The 24814-nt window shown below is 39.7% G+C and overlaps 2 protein-coding genes across 4 annotated transcripts in view; one reads left to right on the forward strand and one right to left on the reverse strand.

Annotated features, from left to right (window-relative positions):
* The window catches only part of SSH2 (slingshot protein phosphatase 2), a 246661-nt gene extending 222661 nt beyond the window's left edge, over positions 1 to 24000 (reverse strand). For all 3 annotated transcript variants that reach the window (XM_002695677.7, XM_015458587.3, XM_005220145.5), the window contains exon 1: positions 23696 to 24000. In XM_002695677.7, the coding sequence (XP_002695723.3) occupies positions 23696 to 23758 (63 nt within the window). In that variant the 5' untranslated portion in view covers positions 23759 to 24000. The remainder of the gene's footprint in view (positions 1 to 23695) is intronic.
* The window catches only part of EFCAB5 (EF-hand calcium binding domain 5), a 107253-nt gene continuing 105295 nt past the window's right edge, over positions 22857 to 24814 (forward strand). Inside the window, exon 1 of the mRNA XM_059878303.1 lies at positions 22857 to 23714. The gene's annotated coding sequence lies outside the window, so the exon portion shown is untranslated. The remainder of the gene's footprint in view (positions 23715 to 24814) is intronic.

Consider the following 24814-nt stretch of genomic DNA (forward strand, 5'->3'; position numbering starts at 1 on the left):
GACTAACCAAAAACCACTGACTACTTTAAATGTGTTAACTGAATAGTATGAATTTTATGTCAATGAAGTTATTAAAAAATAGCAAGTTTGGGACTTCCCTGGAGGTCCAGTGGTTAGAACTCCACACTTTCAATGCTGAGGGTGTGGGTTCGATCCCTGGTCAGGGAACTAAGATTCCACATGCCTGGTGGTTCAGCCAAAAATATAAAAATAATAAATAATAAGTCTGAAAAATACTTTAAAGGTCATCCCACAAAAAGCACCTGGACAGGTACTCATCTGACTTAGGTTCTAACCATGGATACTTTTACCAACACTCAATGGAAGAACCAAATTGATTCAACTTAATCACAGGTTGGATCCACTGCACCAGAAGATTTCATTTGTTTAGTGCCTACCAGAATCATCCAAGAGTCTATTAATAATACACAGTCCTGAACTACTTCAAGAGCTTTGGTAGGACAGAGATGAAGCCCATGAATCTGCTTTGCTATGTTTCCACATAAGTCCAGTGCAGATGATTAGCAAATACATTTAATATAAACACTTGCCTGTGCTACGCCATCTGGATGAAACCCATCAGATTTAATGTACATTTCTAAACAAATTCTAAAATGCTGAATATATACCTTAGTTACAGAAAAAATAGCCTCCAAACTTAACACTTTTTTGAAAATTAGTCCAGAGGTAACTGCATCACTTTCAGACTTCTCATTTGAACAAAAGGGCCATCGAGCTCTAGAGAAAGAAGCATAAATAGCCATAAAAAGCATAGAGCTGGACTACATTCTTATATAGTGACATACTTAAATCAAAAGGCCTCAGTACAGACCACATCACAAATACCTGCTACTACTAACTGGAGAATATTTACTCTTGAACATTTTAATGGTTATAATTCAGAGCCTTATGTCTTGTTCATACCATCACTTTCCTAGACTCTATCAGAATTTTAAAAAGTAAAGAAATAAAGTACAAGTAGACTTTTTCAATAGTAAACACATAAACAAAATAACTTCTAGAAGTTCCTTATCTGGTATTTCATCTGGAAAATGTAGAAAGTCCAAAGCAACTCGCCTCTGTGAGTTCACCTTAAAAGGGGGAGGGGGGCAGAACTCGAAGTGCAGAGAAGACATGTCCCAAAGTTTATGAACTCCATCCCTCGGAGGGGAGGCAACATGCTTTCTAGACCTTCAGTTTATTTACTCTTGCTTCATACTCAACTCTGAAGAGCTTAGTTTCCAGGTTTTCTAGTTGAAAGTGGTTATGAAGCAGCAAATTAGAAGTAACGAACTACTCAAAGACATGATGACAGCAGGAATGACAGCCAACACTATGACAATAAGGCAGAGGATTCGGTAAGGCTGTAAAAAGTACACACAAAAATATAACCTTACTTTGAACAGAATCTCCTAAGGGCATTACGGTACCAAAGCTCAGTGTAAAACTTCCCACTCTTCCAAAGCTAATCTCTCCATCTATCTTCTGGAACCTTCTCCTCCCATTTCCTCCAGACTCTTGCTCCATGAATCATCCTCTCTTCCTTATCGTATATTGACCCTTTTCTTGCCCAAGGACTCCTTCCCCTCATAAGAAAAATATTCTCAAGTCTCTTCCAAATAACACAAAGGAGCCCTTCTTTCACCCACACTCTTTTCTAATTACTTTCTTCTTTCCTTCAGAAATAAGGTTTTGATAAGAACAATCTCTACCTGCTACCTCCCCTTCCTCACCACTCATTTATCTCCTAGCCGGCTACAACACAATTGTCTTCTGACCACTTACTGCACTGTAGCTGCTCTCACATGGGTCATTAGTGCCCTCCTCATTGCCAAAGTCAACTCACTTACTCCTCCTGGCTCTGTTGAACTCTCTGAGACATCTGATCCAACAGTGACCAGTTCCTTCCTAAACTCCCTCTCTGCTTAGAGTCTCTGATGCCACACTCACTTGGATTCTTCAGTTCTGGGATCAGTGGGACGTATGCAAAAAAAAGGAGAGAAGAGTTCATGATCAAACAGATTGGGGAAATATGGTATTAAAGTTAAACAGGTTTCTTTACTATAGGATTTCTCATATTTCTTAGGATTTCCCACATCAACACTGATGTGAATTACGACTTAACAAGATGAGGTCAGCAGTGTTTCCCAAACTTACCTGACTCCTCCTTCCCTTTTAAAGAACTACCTCATAGGACAAATTGAGAAACATGTTTTGGGTAACATTGTTCTTGATGTTCCTTTTCAGTCTTATCTGCAGGATCTTTCTCTTCCACTAGCCTCTCAAATGTCCAAGTTCCTCAAAAGTTCACTTTTAGTGCTTCACTCATCTCATGCCTTTAGTCATCCACTTGTCTCAACTTACATATTCACCATAGGTGATCTCATTTACTTTTGAGGTTTCAATCCAACTCTAAAGTCAACAAGTGATTCTGACACTTACTAACATGTGCAACCTTGAATCTTGGCTTCATAATCTATAAAATGGGAATAATGATAACTAATTCACAAGGACTAAATGCGTGAAGTATTTACCACACAGTATTCACATATTTAAACATTTAGGCAAAAGCTCAGTAAATGGTCTCAATCAGACCAAACCTGTCTCCAGTCTTTCCATGTGCCATCTGCCCCAGGGGTATGTACCAACTCTTGTCTCACAGCTTTGAAGGCAGGGACTGATTATTTTAAACATCCTTATACCTGTAGGGCCTGAAATATAAAAGGCATTCAATTAAGATGTTTTAGATTGTTTAATTAATATTCATCAGATATGGATACACATTATATTTGGCTATTTCCAAAAATCAAATTCACCTTCAAAGGAAGATTTGCTACCTTTGAAGATACTTATAAGAGCTGAAGGCAATGCCAAAAAAAAGGAGTTCCAAAGATGCTAAGCAAAGTTGCATCATTTGCACAAGTACACTGTCCACTTCCCTTAGAGACTAGACAACAGTCTTTTGCATGTATAAGCTCTTTTTTGTTTTTTAAAAAGAATTAATCTTATTATCCAAATCCTGGAACTCCTTAACTAACTGAAATCTTCCAAATAAATACAGAAAAAACAGAAGTCCAGAGCCAAATTGGCGTCTCTTCATCAACATCTGCCTTAGATGTTTTCTTGCTTTTTAAAACTCTGTAATTCTCTCCAAGATAAGACCAGAAGAGTCAAAGTGCATCATCCCTGCCAAAACCTTATTCATGTTTCAATCCTTTTCCTACGTTTTTCATCAAGAGTTTCTCCAAACCTCTCTTAGCTTTAGAAGATTTATTATTAAAGACTATACACTTACTTATTGTAAAAATGACTTACATTTCAACACAACTTCTCTTATAGAAAAGTAGAAAAACCTCTAAATCTCTTTAAGTAAGAAAATAAATGTCTAAGTAACTTTCCAGCTACCTATACCTGTCCCCCTTTTACTAGCAAACAGTATTTCCTGATATCATGGCAATACCTATAAAGCTATCAAGATACAAAAATCAAATTTCCATTAAGACCTAGTTCCATAACCATAGTAAGATTAAAAAAGAAAAAACACATCATAAAATAAGACTCAGTAGCTGAATTTAATTAACTCTAAATGGATAAATCATCCAATCGCAGATGAACAGATCTCAAAGGATATTAGGAGAAAAATAATCACAGATAAGAGAGACCACAAGATATTTAAAGTAGTAAAAGTATAAGCTCATATACTATAAATGCCACATTAATTTCTGTGGTCATACAGTACTGATATTTACCCATTCTTACTACTAACTTTCTGGAATCAGGTACCTACCCAGACACAGATTCCTAAAAATTTGCAATATAAGTTAAACTCTATGGGAGAATTGCCAGTATCTGTTATTACCCGTGCTCATATTGAGCTAAGAAACACCACACCATTACTAACATACTACATCATTTCATGAGTCACTTTATTTTTTTTTTTAATGAGTCACTTTAAAACAAGATTTTCCTCCTTTAAAACAACTCTATACCAAGCAACAAGTGATAAGGTACAAGTTTAGACAACTTTACTTTCAGTAGAATATATCTGACAGCACTTGAACAAAAGCATATTGTTGATCTTAGAGTTTTACTTTCTATCACTGTTATTCTTACATTCAAATTTTGGCCCAAGAAAAACATTCAGAGGTTGCATCTTTATCTATAGTGACCTACAAAATAAGTACTTCCTCTAAAAAAAGGGAGGGTCTATTTGTCTTCCTATGTGGCAATTTCTTAAGTTATATTTATGCCATACTCTTTATAATTAATTATATTTGAGCACCACAATCTGACCCAAGCTATTGAAGTCCCCAAGTATTTTAAGCAACAACTTCACATTACTCAGAGAATGAGTGTACAAAGATTATTGTATCTTTATATACACAAGAAGTATTTTTTGTCAGTAGTATAAGATCTTGTTAGGCATATGTGTCAATGCTGTAATCAGTTCAGTTCAGTTCAGTCGCTCAGTCGTGTCTGACTCTTTTCGACCCCATGAATCGCAGCACACCAGGACTCCCTGTCCATCACCAACTCCCGGAGTTCACCCAGACTCACGTCCATCGAGTCAGTGATGCCATCAAGCCATCTCATCCTCTGTCGTCCCCTTCTCCTCCTGCCCCCAATCCCTCCCAGCATCAGAGTCTTTTCCAATGAGTCAACTCTTCGCATGAGGTGGCCAAAGTACTGGAGTTTCAGCTTCAGCATCATTCCCTCCAAAGAAATCCCAGGGCTGATCTCCTTTAGAATGGACTGGTTGGATCTCCTTGCAGTCCAAGGGACTCTCAAGAGTCTTCTCCAACACCACAGTTCAAAAGCATCAATTCTTTGGCGCTCAGCCTTCTTCACAGTCCAACTATGGTTCACTGTAGCTTTACTTGAAAATGGTTAACATCCTGGATGAATGATTCCCAGATGAATTTTCTCTTTAGGGCTTCCTAACATCTTCAGTTCAGTTCACTCAGTCATGACTTACTCTTTGAGATCCCATTGGCCTGCAGCACGCCAGGCTTCCCTGTCCATCACCAACTCCCCGAGCTTGCTCAAACTCATGTTCATCAAGTTGGGATGCCATCCAACCATCTCATCCTCTGTCGTCCCCTTCTCCTTCTGCCTTCAATCTTTCCCAGCTTCAGGATCTTTTCCAATGAGTCAGTTCTTTTCATCAGGTGGCCAAAGTATTGGAGTTTCAGCTTCAGCATTAGACCTTCCAATGAATATTCAGGACTGATTTCCTTTAGGATGGACTGGTTGGATCTCCTTGCAGCCCAAAGGACTCTCAAGAGTCTTCTCCAACACCACAAGTTCAAAAGCATCAATTCTTCAGTGCTCAGCTTTCTTTATAATCTAACTCTCACATCCATACATAACTACTGGAAAAACCATAGGTTTGACTAGATGGACCTTTGTCAGCAAAGCAATGTTCCTGATTTTTAATATGCTATCTAGTTTTGTCATAGCTTTTCTTCCAAGGAGCAAGCACCTTTTATTTCACGGCTGCAGTCATCATCTGCAGTGATTTTGGAGCCCCAAAAAATAAACTCTGCCACTGTTTCGTCATCTATTTGCCATGAAGTGATGGGACCAGATGCCATGATCTTAGTTTCTTGAATGTTGAGTTTTAAGCCAACTTTTTCACTCTCCTCTTTCATTTTCTTCAAGAGGCTCTTTAGTTCTTCACCTTCTGCCATAAGGGTGGTATCATCTGTGTATGTGAGGTTACTGATATTTCTCCCGGCAATCTTGATTCCAGCCTGTGCTTCATCCAGCCCGACATTTCGCATGATGTACCCTGCATATAAGTTAAATAAGCAGGGTGACCATATACAGCTTTGATATACTCCTTTCCCAATTTGGAACCACTCTGTTTTTCCATGTCCGGTTCTAACTGTTGCTTCTTGACCTGCATACAAATTTCTCAGGAGGCAGGTAAGGTGGTCGGGTATTCCCATCTCTTGAAGAATTTTCCACAGTTTGTTGTGATCCACACAGTCAAAGGCTTTGGCATAGACAGTAAAGCGGAAATAGATGGAATTCTCTTGCTTTTTCTATGATCCAACATTTTGTTTCGGATGTTGGCAATTTGATCTCTGGTTCCTCTGCCTTTTCTAAATCCAGCTTGAACATCTGGAAGCTCATGGTTCACATACTGTCTCCTGGCTTGGAGAATTTTGAGCATTATTTTGCTAGCATGTGCAATTGTGCAGTAGTTTGAACATTCTTTGGCATTGTCTTTCCTTAGGACTGGAATGAAAACTGATCTTTTCCAGTCCTGTGGCCACTGCTGAGTTTTCCAAATTTTCTGGCATATTGTTTGCAGCACCTTAACAGTATCATCTTTTAGAATTTAAAATAGTTCAAAACTGGAATTCCATCACCTCCACTAGCTTTGTTCATAGTGATACTTCCTAAGGCCCACGTGACTTCACATTCAAGGATGTCTGGCTCTAGGTGAGCATTCCATTTAGTATCACTTTGTTGTTTAAAAACCTTTACACCATACATTTATAAGCAAGTAAAAAAAACTGCATTAAAAAAATCAAAATATCCTTCTGTGTAAGTGACATACGTCACAACTTAAACAATAAAAAAGAAAACAGCATAGCATATTTCTGGGCATCATGTTACTTTTGGGTTTTAAATTTGGAAGCAGTAATGTTAAGAATTTTCCCTTGAAATACAATCCATAATTCTCATCTTAACCCCTAAAATAGTGACATTATTTCCTTGGCTACACTCATCTGTTATAAATTTTGGCTGGTGTGGCAGGCAAAAAACATCATCATTGGTCCATGTTGCACATCAGGAGTCAAGCTAAGCCCTGGACAACCTCCATTTCTTCATCTTTAAACATCACATGCTATACCTATAGTAACAACACAGCTACCATTTATTGAAGGCTTAAAAGGGCCAGGTTCTATGCTAAGCATCTCAAAATAGTAACTCTGGAGTTGCATCAAATATCCATTCAAATTGTGCTAATTTGATTACACGTGCTCTGAAGAGAATAAATATGAATGAAAATAAAAGTTATTGTTTAGTGCACATGGTTTTAGTACATGCCATACCTTCAACAAGTGCATGCAACAAAATGAGCATGAGATGGGAGAAACTGTGCCTGTTGGATACTCTCAGTTACAAAGTTGTATGCTAACAACATGTATATTGTTCTTTATGGGTGATTTAAGGGATTTTTTTTTCAAGATTAATTTTGACTATAATTTGACTTTTTCCTATATGTTAACTCTCAAACTCTGCTAAAGTGGGACTTCACTGTATCTCATTTGATCCTCATTACGATTCCATGAAATAAGTATAAGTATTAACCCTATCTTAGAGAAGAATTGACAATTTTGAACTGTGGTGTTGGAGAAGACTCTTGAGAGTCCCTTGGACTGCAAGGAGATCCAACCAGTCCATCCTAAAGGAAATCAGTCCTGAATGTTCATTGGAAGGACTGATGTTGAAGCTGAAACTCCAATACTTTGGCCACCTGATATGAAGAGCTGACTCATTTGAAAAGACCCTGATGCTGGGAAAGATTGAAGGCAGGAGGAGAAGAGGATGACAGAGGATGAGATGGTTGAATGGCATCACTGACTCAATGGACATGAGTTTGAGTAAACTCTGGGAGTTGGTGATGAACAGGGAGGCCTGGTGTGCTGCAGTCCATGGGCTCACAAAGAGTCGGACACAACTGAGCGACAACTGAACTGAGAAAAGAATTAATATGCAGAGAGATTGTGCAACTTCCTTGGCAGAGATAGGATCCAACTAGCTCTTTCTGATTCTGATTGTGATCTGATTTCAGATCCACAGCCTCTGCACTTAACCACTATACTATATTGCCATATTCTATGTCCATTTTCCATATGAAGAATGAAAGGCACAGAAAAGATTAAGCAAATTTGTCCAATACTACACTGCTAGCAAGTCTTTATAGCAGGACTTAAACACAAACTAAGTGGCCCACAAGGCAAAACTGGGCCACAGATGTGTTCTGTTTAGCTCCAAAAATACATTTCTTTAACCTTCATTAGTTGTTATGATGGACAAAGTTGGACAATAGCCCTTCCAAACATCTTCTCCCTTGTTGCCACTCAACAATTAAGATGGAAAGTCATAGGCTTGCACTCCCAGGTTCTCTTGCAGCTAGAGATAACCATGGAACCTAAGCTCTGGCCAGAGACTTTAAGAGAAGTCAGCTAGGAATTGAGTTGGTTTCCAGAAAAACTTTTGCTTGCCTAATTAAAAGTAAAGCTAACTGTTGGCACTGTATCTTTCACTTCTGGAATCACTGTATCTTTCATGTCTTGAATCAAGCATGGATGTACTGCCAGGAGCTACAACAGACATTCTTTGTTGCTGCTGCTGCTAAGTCTCTTCAGTCGTGTACGACTCTGTGCAACCCCAGAGGTGGCAGCCCACCAAGCTCCCCCATCCCTGGGATTCTCCAGGCAAGAACACTGGAGTGGGATGCCATTTCCTTCTCCAATGCATGAAAGTGAAAAGTGAAAGTGAAGTCGCTCAGTCGTGTCCGACTCTTAGCGACCCCATGGACTGCAGCCTACCAGGCTCCTCCGTCCATGGGATTCTCCAGGCAAGAGTACTGGAGTGGTTGCCATTGCCTTCTCTGGAGACATTCTTTAGGTGAAGACAATTATAAAAATGGGACTCCAACATACTATTAATGACAGAACAGAAAGATGTAAAGAACTTGGATCCTTATGGTATTGTTAAGCTGCTGAGTGAGTTAGTCCTCAACTACATATCTTTGGATTTCCTGCTAGACAAACCAAAAATATTCCTATGGTTTAAACTTGGTCTTTTGTTACTTGTAGCCAAAATCTCTCCCAGACAATCTAGTTGCCAACATTTAAAAACCAAGAGATTTCACATGAAAGTCTGCATTACTAGTGTTTCTTGAAATAGAAGACTTTTCCCTCTCCTGGGTCTGCATTCTCACTTGGTCACAATTGGTAGCCTCTGACAAGAGAGCTTAAGGTCTCTAGCTTACCGCAAGCCCCATTTAGTCAGCTTCATTAATTTCAGTCACCTGCCTGATCCCACCACATTTAAATGTGTGACCTTCTGTAATTACATCTCTCAGCATGTCTAGCCTAGAATCAACGTGACCACCTGAATGTCTAACATCTCAGAAAACCTCCAGTCAATTTCTACTAAAGGCATAGTACAGATTTTACTACAGCAAAAACTCTTATGAAACTGCCCAAAAGTTGAGTTATTTTGAACTTTATCCCTAAGAACCAAACTCTGGAAATGATTTAACAGGAATTAGGATAGTTAATTTTCTAGTTTTGGAACTCTGTGAAACCCTAGGAAACAATATTTATGAATAAACTCCAAGATTTCAATAGTAATCAAAGGTCCAAGAAACATCCTGGATTTGTTTCATAGAAGTAGCAAAGAAATATAAAAATCACTGTAACCAAAACCCCCCAAACAAGAGACTGGTTGTGATTCAGTAATCAGGATGTGAGCTTGCACCACCACCGCACATTACTGGTAAAAGGCTTAGGATTCTGATATCCAAACCTGTTAAGATAGAATATTACAAAAACCTCAAATGCCACAGGTGAGGGATGATGTTGTGGGACATTTCAAAAAGACTGTCATTTAGGATAGCTAAATAATGGAACCTTTCACGAGAAGCCGTTTCAAGACATGAAATTTATCTCAACTGCCAAAGACCATTTCTTGTCAATTCTTCAGACAAAAACATAAATGAAAGGCTGAATTACTTTAAATATCACTCATGTGTGCTCAGTGAGCACTGGACTCATATACTTAGTGCAAAAGTTCACTGTGTCTTTATCTAAAAAGAATTTAGATAGCTTTAATGGTAATTGTAGACCACCACGAACAGTTTTCTCTATCTTCAAATGTATATCATTACATATTACTTCATTACCATTACAAAGATAGTTGTGTCAATTTCAATCCAGGGTGTACAACTTGTCATAAAGTGATACATCTGAAAGTAATACATATTTGACACAATTCAGTGAAGACCCAAATACATCATCTATAATAAATTTTGGAGAAGGCAATGGCACCCCACCCCAGTACTCTTGCCTGGAAAATCCCATGGACGGAGGACCCTGGTAGGCTGCAGTCCATGGGGTCGCAAAGAGTCGAACACGACTGAGCGACTTCACTTTCACTTTTCACTTTCATGCATTGGAGAAGGAAATGGCAACCCACTTCAGTATTCCTGCCTGGAGAATCCCAGGGACAGAGGAGCCTAGTGGGCTGCCGTCTATGAGGTCGCACAGATCAGACACGACTGAAGTGACTTAGCAGCAGCAGCAGCAGCAGCAGCAGCATAATAAATTTGCCTTAGAAGCAAAGCTTCCAAATCATATAATCTTAATCTTTAAAAATTAAATACTGCTAAGTAATTCTGTGCAAAGAGCAAAGAATTAAATCTACTTAACATTAGTAATCACTAGTTGTTACTGAACACTCACTATGCTATAGTCCTAGACACTGTGTTAAGCATTCATTTAGTTATTTCATGAAAGCCAACAATAATTCTTTAAGATAAGGAAATCAAAGCTCCCAAGGTCCACACCTAGTAAGTGGGAGAGCTGGGATTTTTAACTCCAGAATCTGGCTCTAGAACCTAAAAGAGTCAATTTAACCACTATGCTATACTATAGCCTACTCCCTTAAGAACAAGAACATAAGACATAAAATCATTATTAAATTAGCCAGAGACGGAAACTGTCTTTTAGGGTCTGGATTTGGCAGGGAAGAAAAGTATACTGAGGATCAGTGTACAAAATACTTCTTCTTCAGAGAAATATAATCAAGAAAGTAGCAGCGTTAAAAGAAAAGTATTTCAATATCAGTGTCACATTGGTTACTGATCTTGAATAAATTCTGCTCTCCATTTCCAGAATGGTATTTCAGAAAGTCAATAAAAAATCAAGTGAAGTATGCAAAAGCAAAATGAGAAAAGAGAATTATCTAATTTTAGGGAGGGGTCAGGAGATAATTATAAGGCATTTTCTCAACTATTGACCCATATATTTTCAAATAACACTTGTATATTCAAATATTTTCTAAAGGCAATTATCCATTTCAATAATTTTGCTCCTTGTTCTTGAATTTAGGACAAGTGATCCAACTCTACACTATAAGGTTTCACTCTGGAGTCCAGACAACCATTGCAGAAAAGTTATTTCTAATTAGAGAATCACTATCATGGTTATTTCAGAAATGTGAGCCACAAATAGAATACAAAATTCAAAAGTACAAAATCAAAGAGGGGATTTCAGTGTATCAGCAGAAAGAAGAAAAAGTAAAACAAAGAACCTCAATCATCCAATTTTCTAGATCACATGGTTCAAGACAAGGTAACTTGTTTTTAAAAAGAATACGTTGTACTAGAAGCTTAAATGTGCACCTTGCTGCTGCTGCTAAGTGGCTTCAGTCATGTCTGACTCTGTGCGACCCCACAGACGGCAGCCCACCAGGCTCCCCTGTCCCTGGGATTCTCCAGGCAAGAACACTGGAGTGGGTTGTCATTTCCTTCTCCAATGCATGAAAGTGAAAAGTGAAAGTGAAGCCGCTCAGTCGTGTTCGACTCTTAGCGACCCCATGGACTGCAGCCCACCAGGGTCCTCTGTCCATGGGATTTTCCAGGCAAGAGTACTGGAGTGGGGTGCCGTTGCCTTCTCCAAAACGTGCACCTTAGGGACTTAATAAATGTCTGCAAAGGAATGCCATTCAATAAAGAGAAAAAAACATTTATGGGGGAAAAAAAAAATGTAAGTCTGGGACCTGTTAAAACACTGTTTTCCTCTAAGCACCATGAATCACCTGAAAAGACAACTGGAAACAAACCAAAGACTAATTTTGTGAGCAACTGTTCTAACTGCCATATACTGGTATTCTAAACAAGCTCATGAAACATTGAGGTTCACATCATCCTTGGGGCCTTCCCTGGTGGTCCAGTAACAAAGAATCCACCTGCCAAAGCAGGGGACACGGGTTGGATACTTGGTCCAGGAAGATCCCATGGGACAGTTAAGTTTGTGTGCCACAGCTACTGAGCCCATGTTATAGAGCCTGAGAGCCCCAACTCCTGAAGCCTATGCACTCTAGAGTCCACGCTCCACAGCAAGAGAAGCCACCACAGTGAGAAGCCTGTGTATGGCAACTAAAGGGCAGCTCCCACTTGCCGCAACTAGAGACAAGCCCATGCAGCAAGGAAGACCCAGCACAGCCAAAATAAATAATAAAACTCTTTTTCAAGTTTAAAAAAATCATCCTTGGACCTTTAAACTTCATTTTGTGCCACAATTATATTCTTCGGTAAGACAATTTTAAGAACACAGTAAGATTTTACTAAGTTTTGTTCAGTGAAATTTTCTCATTTTTTTAAGAATAAGAAATTATTACAGATTAAAATCTCACAAAAATGGTGCTTAAATGGAAATCTCCTAAGAATACTTTCTTTCTCCTAAGAGCCTTATATTTCATCTTTTAAGATTCTGTATCCTGCAAGAATGTTTTGTAGGCAAGTGAAGGAGTTCCTGGGTTTTTCAGCCACACCTTGCCTAACTAAACTTCCTTTACAGCCTGTACAGTTTCCTTTGAAGTTTAATTGGAAACCACAGAATCAGCATAAAAGTGCTCCGAGTTGAGAAAGTTACAGCTTGTAGAAGACAAATCAAAAAGACAAATCAAAATATTGTGCTCATAGAAATCTTAAGGCAATCCTTTTCAGCACTCTCTCAAGAAGAAATAGGTTATCTCTATTTTCTGACAAGGTTCAATAATAAAAACTGTAATCTAAATGCAACCAAAGTCTAAACCAAAGCTCTCTTGTTAAATGTGAGTTTATCCAGTTGCTTTGGAAGTACATCTTCAAAAAGCTGCATTCAATTTCTACTGCCAACTCCTTGTATAGCTGGATTAGACAGATCATTCTTCTCAACTATTATTTCCTTGTTGTTGTGTTGTTCAGTTGCTAAGTCATGACCGACTCTTTGTAACCCCATGCACTGTAGCATGCCAGGCTTCCCTGTTGTCTACCATCTCCCAGAGTTTGCTCAAACTCACGGCCATTGTAGTCAGTGATGCTATCCAACCATCTCATCCTCTGTTGCCCGCTTCTCATCCTGTCCTCAATTCCTCCCAGCATCAGGGTCTTTTCCAATGAGTCAGCTCTTTGCATCAGGTGGCCAAAGTACTGGAGCTTCAGCTTCAGCATCAGTCTGTCCAGTGAATATTCAGGGCTGATTTTCTTTAGGATTGACTGGTTTGATCTCCTTGCAGGCCAAGGGACTCTCAAGAGTCTTCTCCAGTACCACAATTCGAAACCATCAATTCCTTGGAAAGCATTATTTCCACGTACAAAGATATATTTAAATCCATAAACACCTTGAAACACACTCAGTGTCCTCAGATTCTCCACATTTAAAAAAAAAAATCCATCAATTTCTGTTCTGTTTTGCCACACGACTCATAACCTCAATCATTAAAAGCACGAACACATATAGCCTATGATACAAACTAAGGTGACCACTTAAGAAGATCTGTGCTACCATAGAGCAAAACATCCAATAGATTAATATGCTGTTAAGCAATGGCACCCCACTCCAGTACTCTTGCCTGGAAAATCCCATGGACAGAGGACCCTGGTGGGCTGCAGTCCATGGGGTCGCTAAGAGTCGGACAGGACTGAGCGACTTCACTTTCGCTTTTCGCTTTCATGCCTTGGAGAAGGAAATGGCAACCCACTCCAGCGTTCTTGCCTGGAGGATCCCAGGGATGGGGGAGCCTGGTGGGCTGCCATCTATGGGGTCACACAGAGTCGGACACGACTGAAGAGACTTAGCAGCAGCAGCAAGCACGGCCTAGAAAAATTGATAACTTCCCAAAGGGAAAAGATCTTTAAAGATTGTAGTTGCATTAATCATTCTTTATGGCGCTCCAGGGTCATTACAAAATCATACACAACTACTCTGTCACAGAGATTGGCAACTAGAGCTAAGATGCCCCAATGTTTAAAATGTAGCTATTATTGAATAAAAAATATACAAAAGAGAGAAAAAAGAGAAACTAATCCTTGAAATAGACTGTTCATGTGAATTATATTGTCATAAAAAAAATATCCTACCCACCAAACTTGTGTTATAATGAAAAACTGCTTAACAACCAAATAGCAACTCTAAATTATCATCATTATAAAACTGACTAATACTTCATGAGTGCATGCATATTTGGTGCCAGGCATGATGCTAATGCACTCTAATTTTTATTTCTGTGCAAGAAGTACTATATTATACCTTCACAGATGGGCAAACTGAAGCACAGAACTGTTAAGGGACTTGTCTAAGTCTAGAAAGTTCTAAAGGTGAGGTTCAGATTCAGGCAGGCTCTTTCCAGACCTTACACTCTTAACCACTGTGCTAAATTGCTTCATGTTGCTACAGGCATTTCTGAAGGCCTAAGAAGGGAGAAATGAAAATATTTTCAGGGATTCTCCACTCCCATGTGATTTATATTATAATCATTGGCAGATACCATTTTTATTCTAAACCACAATCACTTTCTTAAACCTCAAAGAATCAGTGAGCTTCCCTAATAGATTAAGATAATGTGTTATGAGTTGCTAACCTGTGATTTATTTTAATTCTTGCCTGAGACGTGCTACATATCATAATTGTGGAAAAAAGGGGCTCTTCCAAATTGTTGCTCTTTCTATAAAAGTGTCTGAAGCAACAATTGGAGAATCATTGCTCTAATGATTAACTTGCACAGAATGTCTACCCTTAAAGTTCAATGAATATAATTTCATACATTCACATGCATGAAGCATTAAAAAAAGAGGTTGCTGTTGTTTTTAAGTAGGGGAAGGTGCAGAGCAGGGAGAGGGACAAGGTAGTACCTACAAACACACACTCTGCAAAGACAGAAGCGTCTGTGTCTGGCTACCATGCCTTAGACAACAAACTATACAATAATCACCTTGTGGAGAAACTGACTTCTAATTGTGAATAGAACTGAAAAAGATTAATACTTAATATTTGGAAGTAATAAACATACCTTTCATTTTCTTAGCTCCAAAAATCTTTTGCTCCTCCAACTTTTCCAATTAATCCATTAAACATTCTCTGTCCAGTATCTCGTAGAAAACTGACATCTCCTTCCCATCCATGCTCACACTTGGTTTGCAATTCTCCTATTCCACTCACCATCCTAGGTCGTTGTTTTGTTTTAATTCATGCTTAGCTTATAGCTGCCTTCCCCTACTAGACCTATAAATTCTAAGGCAAGGACTCAGAAGTCCTTGCTGGTCTTCTTTGTCTTCCTCAAGGCTTACACATCAATTATGATTACTACACTGTAATATAATTACTTTTTTAATATACTCTAAGCTTCCTGAGGCCAGGGACTAACTGGCTGCTGAAGCCCCAATCCTGGCATGAATGAGTAGATAAATAGATACCTTCAGAATCAAGGATAGCACAGGATACAAAAAGATACTAAATTATCTTAAAAAAAAAAACAACAACAATAAGCAGCTTCAAGAAAAAAATCAAGGCTGTAACACAGTAGATTACTTCTGCCCATTTCTTTCTAAGCATAGCCTCTCCCACTAAGTGAACTTATTTCGCTTTCAGGAAATCTAGGGAATCATGGGAGCTTTCACTACATTTTGGAGCCAAGATCACCTCACCTGACTTTCTCCTGACAAACAGGAAAATGAGGGGCCCTGTGAACAGCAGCTGTGCTGCTCAGCTACACAGGAAAATGCAGGGCAGTTTGTAAGTGTATCTGAAAAGGATTCAGTGCTGAAAACCAGAGGAAGAGAATGGATGGCATTACCTGCACAAAACAGCACTCATTACCTACTTGCTGATTAACAAGACTCCTTAAGGTCTCTCCTCTCAGGTACACAGGACCTCTGGCATATTTCAAATTGAGTAGTCTTGTCAATAGACATAGAGGTTGTTTGTGTTTTTTAAAAGTAGTTTCCCTCCTACTGCTAGGTTTCTTGAATGAGTGAACAAGTAAATGAAAAATATGAACATGGAAATACTTACTATGGGCTAGGCGCTGTGTAGCCAACATGACAGCAGGCATTTAATGGAAAAACTGCAAAGTGCTAAGCCGCTGGAACCAGGAACATATCATGCAATGGTGCTACATGGGATGGCAGTGTGGGCTCTGCACGGTGCCTTTTTCAGAATGGGCATAATCTAGAATCTGCTCCCTCTCACTTAAAGCCACAGAGAAAGGATGAGAGACCTGAAGACACCTTTTGAGTACCAAAGGCCTGCTCTTCCTTCAAACCAGTCACATTTTAAAATCTTAGCTAGTTTGTTTATTTTCTGTCCATGCAATTTAATGAATACTAAATAATAAGAAAGCTCCTGTGGGAAGAGCAATGGAACTTCACTGGAACACACTCTAGCTTGTACTCGTAACGCAGTGCTTCTCAGAGGTGGAATTAGGAAAAAGGAGTGGTTGTTACATAAAATGAACTGGGACAAGTTAACTATTTGGAACAAAATTAATTTAGTATTCACATTATGCAGTAAAACTGAGTATAAATGTAATCTACAAAACAACTTAAGAAAATACTAGTGACTATTTCTCTGTTCTATTGATGGAAAATTGAACAAAGTAGAAAAACAATGGAAACACACAAAGACTTTGAAATGACAGTATTAAGATGTTTTAATGTCTGTACATCAAAATGAATAAAAAACAAAATGCAAATGAAAACTAAGGCAAAACATGCAACATAACAAAAAAAGATTGTTGTAAGTATATGAAAAATATTTACAAATCAATATGGCAAAAATAATTATCCACAAAGAAAGCTTGGCTAAACACATGACTGACTGAAACAGAGACTATAAAACAAATAACAGTAAGTTATTTGAAAAATGTTTAACTTCTGATTTTTTTTTTGAAAGCTAACTTAAAACAACAAAATACTAGTGGTGAAGAGAGTCCTGGGTTCAGACACCAGAACTATAACCGTTGGCAAGGTTTTACCTTACTCATTTTACTTCCTTGAGATTCAATTTTCTTTGTAAATTAGAGATAATAATAATACCTACACCACAGGAGTGATGTAAAAATTAAACAACTGGGGACTTCCTCAGTGGCCCAATGGTTTAGACTCCACCTTCCAATGCAGACGGTATAGGTTTGATCCCTGGTTGGGGAATTAAGATCCCACACGTTGCACGGTACAGTCAGAAAAAATTAAACAATATAAAACAATATAATGTATATAAGGTATTTAGCACAGTGTTTGGTACACAGTAAATGTTCAATATACAAGAGCTATTATGATTAAAAAAAGAATGATGACAACATTCAGGATTGATAAGGGTACAATGAAGCAGACATTTTTATACACAGCTTGTCAACAAAGCTTGATTCAACCTAAAACAGCAATATGTATCCAAAATCTTAAGGGTAGTCATATTTTGGGGGCTTCTGGAAACAAAATAATGCTTAAAAACAATGGAAAAAATTGCTAACTATGACTATATCCATCAATCCATCCATTGATCCATAGTCCAATATTTTTGACCCTGGTGATACAAAAATATATCAATAAACCAAGTTCCTGGCTGAAAGGTTAGTTAGGGAGGTAAGCAATCAAACGGTCAAATACAATAAAGAGATAAGAGCCATGATGGGTAAGTATAGGGTGCTATGGTGCACGTAGAAGGAGCACCTACCATAGTCTGGGAGTGGAGTCAGGGAAGCTTCCCAGAAGAAGTGACATTTAAGCTGAGACCTGAAGGATGAGTAGGAATTAGTCAGGTAAACAGATGAAGGGAAGGTGTTCCAGGTAAAGGGAACAGCATGTGCAAAAGCCTAGAGATCCAAGGGAGCATGGCAGGTCAGCTTGACTGAGCAGTGTGCAAGGCAGGGACTTGGGAAGAGACAAGGCTGAAGAGGTAAGCAAGGTTGTCTTATTAAAAGTCTTGCGAGCAAAACTCTGGAGTGTAGACTTTATTCTAAGGGCAATACAAACACCTAAAAATCAAACAGTTTTAATGAATAAAGGGTTAATATTCATAATGTACCAGAAGCATACATAGGTTGAAAAGGATGCACAGTTCATAAAATGGAAATACAGGACTGTAGTTGAATAACTCTGGAAGTTTACTAAAAATCACTGAATTGTACACTTATTAAAACAGGTTTATTTTAGGGCTTGTAGACTATACTTCAATAAAGCTATCTTTCTAAAGAAAGTTAACAAAAATGCCTAATAAACATCTCAAAAATATTCAACTTGTCTAATAATAAAATATATATCAAGCCAACTAGGTACTACTGTTTATCCTCAAAAATTATTAATGATTAACAATAAAATGAGAATATGCAGTGTTAATAAAGCTAGGAGAAATGAGCATTCTTACACTATGCTGGTTGGAGTAAATGTTAATTGGAAACAATCTTCCTAGAAAGTATAAACATGCAACAGGAATCATAAAATTGTTTATACTCTGAGATCCTGTAACTGTATTTCTTGAAATCTTAATAAATGTTCCAAAACACTGTCAAATATTTATGCACAATGATGGTCACTGCAATGTAATTTACAAGTTGGAAACAACCTAAATATTCACCAATAATGGAGAGGTTAGAATGAGTTATAACTACTCAATGCAGCCATTTAAGTGATTTCGCATACACCTATGAAATGGCAACCCACTCCAGTATTCTTGCCTGGAGAATCCCATGGACGGAGGAACCTGGTGGGTTACAGTCCACGGGGTCGCAAAGAGTCAGAGATGACTGAGCGACTTCACTTTCACTTATGATATATATAAAACTTTTTAAAAAAGCATACAGAATTATACATACAGCAACACTTCAGTTATATAAAAATAAACGCTCAGCTGTACGGCACATATCTTTCATTCTCTTTTCTGTGCTTTTCCATATTTTCCAGATTTCCTACAATTGGCCTGTATTATTTCTATAGGTTACAAAAATTTCTAAAGCATCACTTTTATTTTATATAAGTCAATTTCATATTTTATGACTTTATTTTCTCTGCCTAGGGAGAGAGGTGTGGTCATATTTGAATATATATCATTTAATAATATCTACTTATCCCACATACCCATTTGTATATATATAGATAAATGAATTTCCCAATTAAAGTGTGCATCTTAAACATTAAGACTTTGGTGAAACTTGGATGGGTCTTTATCTATAAACACACTTTACTCAATCCTGACTGCTTAAACCAAGACAAAACAAGATTAAGCTTTCTTATATAGATTTGGAATCATCATTAGAACTATATAAAAGCTGCTCTAAAGGAGTACTGGGTCTTAGAAGAATATACTTGTCCTTACATTAAGTAGTCCCTAACTGCTAAATTTTTTCCTTGGGTCAGCTATTTATAGGTTTTCTTCCTCTGCCCTTGCTGTAAAAACATCAACTATCATTTCCCAGAACTATAAGGAGCCTGCCTTTAGCAGCACCTGACCTTTTCCATTCATATTTTGCTGCTGGTAATCTTCTAGGAGTATGGAAACTAAATATTCAAGTTTATAAGATTTTCTGTGTAAACTAAGAGATAATAGGCTTCAAATAACGGTATCACCAAAAAATGATTTGTACAAACTTAGATGATTCTGTTCCAGACAGTCAAAATAGACAATATATAGATGAACTCAAAAGACAGTGTAAGTTCTTAATTGCACCTCAAGTCTTGATTCCTTTACTGGCAGTCAAGTTCTCAGGACCAGAAACCAATATGCTGTTTGTCTTACCACACCATGGAAAGAGATATGAACCAGGAGCCATGGAACTTGGTTCTAGAGCTAGATCTTATCCCAACCAGTTTTGTCATCTTCAGTAAGCCTTTTAACGTTGATATCTGTCCTGTGTAACTTCTGAGGCTATTCTATAATTAAATCAGACCATGAACACAAAACACTCTGAAAAGTATAGAGCACTATACAAAAGCAAAAGATTTTTATGGTATTTCACTGTATTTATATAACCCTGGGTCAATATAGATATCTGTTCAGAAAATTCATACCAGAAAGATAGAAGGTAAGAGGGCATTCTTAAATTGCTTCAATTAATTAAAAACATCTATTATCTGGGAAGAACAATATATTCCAAGAGTTGACATCTCTGATCCCTTCTCCCCTATATCCAATAAGCCCAGGCTCCGTGTGTCTTTTCTACAGTCCCTTGCATTTGTCCTTCTCTTTCCCACTCCCAGTTCAAGCCTTTACTATTCACACCTAGGCCACCGTAACAGCCTCTAACAGGCTCTACCTTTGCCTTTTCTCCCTCTCTCAACTCCCCTGGCCCATAGCTGGTGGATCAGTTTTCTTCAAACACTACTGTGATCATATTTGCTCAAAACCTCTAAGGACTCTCTATTACCATCTCTGTCAAGTTCAAATTCCTAAGCTCAGCAGTCCCTTTGCAGCCCTAGCTGCCTCCTCAGCTTTATCCATTACCACTCTTCCAAACAAATCCTTCCTCAAACTGGTCTATTTAAATCTCCTCAGATATGCCTTGTATGTTTCTGTCTCTGAGTCTTGGTGTATACAGCTTCTCTCCACCTGGAACACTTTCTACTCCCCAGCTTCTATCTCAGTCTCTAAACATTCAACCTCCCCTTCAAGGCCTAGTTCAAGAGTCACCTAACTATGTTATACTTCTCTTTGATTCTCAAGAAGGGAAAAGATGGAAGATTCTAGACACATTTGGGTTTGAATTACATCTTCAACAGCTGAGTGTCACTGGGTATGTTCCTTAATAGCTCTTTGCCTCAGTTTCATCAGTAAGATGGAGATAAAAGAAATTGCATGCTGTGAAGAGTAAATAATCCATGTAAGGTAGTTACATGTTAGATATTGGTTTCACTACTATTGCCACTAGTGAATTTATCTTAATTTGAATTCATATAATACTTATGGCCATTTACAAACTGGCTGTTGATATACATTCAGTATCATTCCCCTCACACTCCTTTTCTACTCTCTCATCTCATTCTTGCCCCTCCTCTAGTCTCTATGCCTTCCCTCTCCCCCTCCCTCCCAAGATTACATGACCCTGAAGGACAGGGTCAATATCTTACACATCTTACTACTATAATAGTCATTCACACCCAGTAGATGATCAACAGGTTTATTTAATCCCTAAAGAAAAAACACTGAAGAGCTGACAGTATTAAAATGTCTTACCTCCTATAGTGAAACACGGTAACAGAATGCTTAAAATGATAACAACATCTAAATCTCCAGCCTCACAAAATTAAATCTCTCCTTTCATGGTTCTGTAGATTGTTTCTGCCCTCTCTTAAAACAAAAAACTCAACTTTTTCATGCAGCAAGAGACACAACAGCAAATATATCCAAGTCAGACAGCAGTCGAATACTGGAACACAACGACCATGACAAAACTCAGCTGAAAAAGTTCTGGGTTAAGTGGAATAGGAAGACAACTTAAAGGGAAAGGTAACTGCTCATAGTTATGCTGACAACACTGACTGTTTCACACACACACACACACACACACACACACACACCCCAGTACCAGGGTTCCTTTTCTCCCAGGGTCACATATAAAATGAAATAATCAGGCTACTATAGCAAGTAGATGTATCAGTCATTTAGCTCTATAACTGAGCTTACCCATGATCAATTTAATTACCTATATCAAAGTGCCTATTAACATACCTCAGGATTCTAAAATAAGCAAGTGTTGGCTAATGAAGTTATATCAAATAGATATGGTATTACTGTATACTAATCATTCACCTCAAGAAAATAAGTATAATAATGTGATATACATATATTATTATTATATCATCAATTGTTTTCAACAATGCCCAAGGAAAACCATGTCAATATAATTCTGGTTTCTGGTTTACTTGCTCAACTAAACTAACCTTCAGTTGCTCTCTCAGCCAAAATAAGGCCTGGTAACCACTATCCTCAAAAGGTTTACAAGGAGAGTGAATTAAAATGGTCTGATGGTATGTTAATGACTTTCCAAAAACTAGCATCAAGTACCACATCCAACCTTATGATACTTGTCTTCAGAAGACCCTTAAATATTTTACAAGCTTTCAAGTGCAGTTATTCTAAAATCATATAATCTTAAGAGTTAGAAAGAGCCCTTACACCATCTCCTACGCCAAAGGACCTCCAGAGTTTTGTTTGAACTTTTCTATAATGAGCGCTCACTATTTTGCAAGGCAGTCCACCCCGCTGTTACAAAGTTCTTCCTTAGCATGAAAATCTGCCTCCCTGAACTTCTATCCAAGAATCCCAGCTAGTTCTTCTGGAAACAACACAAGGTAAGGTAACCTCTGAAGTATAATTGCTTCTAGAATTAGGATATAGCTGCCAATTTAGTCACACAAAGTGCAAAAGCTGGCTCAGGGGGAAAAAAAGGAAACCACCACACACTACACAATAAAATTTTGAAATTCAGGAAACTATGTTGAAATCACAAACCAGCATGTTTTCAAGATGTCAAAGCACACACCTCAGTTAATATATAAATTAAGAGTATTTTTACAGTGGAAGGTGTTTCAGTGTATATTGACTACGTGTTTGCAAGTTTAAACTACTAAACCCACCAACCTAGTTTTTAAAATTACAGTTCTATAGGAAGTTCCAAATGGTTTTTCCAATTTCTCATATATTCATTCCATCTATTTCCCTCTAAAACATCTGGATTTTTTTTAAAGATCCCATTTCGCCCCACTGGTGCAATATTTCATTTTAAAAAATAAATATTTCCAGAAAAAAAAAAAAAAAGCCTAAAAGAATGGAACGCAAAAAAGTGGGGGTGGGGCGAAGGCAAAGAAGGGCCCAGCAGGAAAAGGCTGGTTACTGGGTATTTTCCTTCTGGAAGCACGCTTCACTGGCACTGGCATCTGAAGTAACGAGCCATACAAACACGACTCGAGAACAAGAACGATCATGAGCAATGAGTGTGATGCATAAATGTCTGTGAGATGTAAATGAATTGGCACTGGTCATCAAGCAGCGCCAGATGCTTCAGGACCTCGTCGAGGAAAGGTGAGAGGTCCAAGAAGCAAAGACCCCCGCCACCCTCTGGGGGAGGGGAGATGGCGAGAAACCTAGGAGTAACTACAGTTCAGCCGTCCAATGAAGCCCAACGGACAGGACACAAGAAAGACAGCAAGTGACCAGGGAGAAAGCAGACGCCCGGAGAGCCCGAAGAAGGGCGGGCAGTGGGCGAAGACGGAACGGGTCCCTGAAATGGGTGTGGGTAAGGGGATGTGGGTGTGGGTAAGGGGCATGGCAGGAGTCCCGGGGTCCTCTCCCTGCAGCAGAGCAACAGAGGGTAAAAGGAAGGGGGAGGGTGAAAAGCAAGAATGACTCATTCCCGAAAGGAAGTGCTCAAGCCAGAGGAAAGCATGCCACAGGGGGCTTCGGGGCAAGGATGGTGAGGCGCTAGATGCTCAGAGTGACGGAGGCACAAATCAACGTCCTGTAGTTCCTGCGGCTCGTCTTTAAGATGGGGGGGGTGTGGGGGGTTCGCGGCAGCCGGGTGCCAAGGCCTGGGAAGCGGCGCGGCGCGTGCGCAGTGGCGCTCGGCGGGACCCGCTGAGGCAAAGCGGAGCCGCAGTGACAGAAGCGAGCGGAGCGGCTGCCGGGAGGGGACTCACCGAGGCGCAGGGGCTGGAGGTAGTGCTGGGGGTAGGCGACCGCTGGACCGTGACCAAAGCCATCTAGGCGCTGCTGGGCTGTTCCGGGCAGGGCATTCTTGTCCCGAGTGTGGGGGGGCGGGAGGGTGACGGAGCCGGGATGGGGCAAAGGGGTGTGGGGTGGGGGCGAAGGGAACAGGGAGGAAGAGGAGGCCGCGCGAACGGCCGCAGACTCCGCACCCACCACCGGACTCTCGCAGACTGACGCGCCGAGCGGGCGGCTGGCTGGCTGGCGGGCGGGCGGTTCGGCAGCTGCGGGGCACAATGAGCGCTCCCAGTGCGCAGGCGCCACCTGTCAGCAACCGCCTCTCCCCTCCTCGCGCGCCGCCGCCTGGCCGTAACCCTTGAGTTGCCGGAAGCCGGCCGGGTGCGTGCGCCTCGGGCCGCCGCCCCCTCTCGGGGTTTCCCCCTGGGCTCTGGGTTAGGCCGCGCTGGGGGTTTGAGGGGGTGGGTTAGGGAGAGGGTTCTGCGGCTGGGGAGGGGGTGTCGCTGGAGTCCCCACTCTCGAAGGACAGCCTTTTCTTATTCCCGAGGTTGGGCGCACAGCTTAACCCACCTTAGTGAGAAGAAACGGAGGTGAAAATCCTGAGGCGAACGAGTTTCCGGGTGGGAAAGGGCGCCGCGAGGTTTCAAACGCTTCCTCTGAGCGCGGATGGGACTTTCTGGGCTAGAAACCTTACCGTTGACCCGGCTCTCGAGGGCTTTTTTCTGAGCTTTCCCACCCTTCCGCTCTGAGTTCATGTTTTATGATGAGACTTTTTGAAAGAAAGAAGGATTTGTAATTTTATACCCCGAGAGTCTTCACGGTACCCTCGTGCTTCTTCTATTACCCTGGCCCCTGTCTAAGGGCTCATTCATTATTCCTGAAGTGCAGGGAGGCCGAGAGAGCCTGGGGGAAGCCGAGAAAGCTGGACTCGCGGAGTTACAAGGGTCCAACCTGCTATTTACCTCCCACTTGCTTCCTGCTGGGAAGAAATTCTCTTTTAAACAGGATTTGCTCGTTGGGCTTTTCCTTCTCTCCGTCTCTAGATTTCATTATTTCATAGACACATGCGAAATGTCGATTGAATATTCTAAAGA

The sequence above is a fragment of the Bos taurus genome, chromosome 19 (genome assembly GCF_002263795.3).
Source record: "Bos taurus isolate L1 Dominette 01449 registration number 42190680 breed Hereford chromosome 19, ARS-UCD2.0, whole genome shotgun sequence".
Classification (NCBI taxonomy): domain Eukaryota; kingdom Metazoa; phylum Chordata; class Mammalia; order Artiodactyla; family Bovidae; genus Bos; species Bos taurus.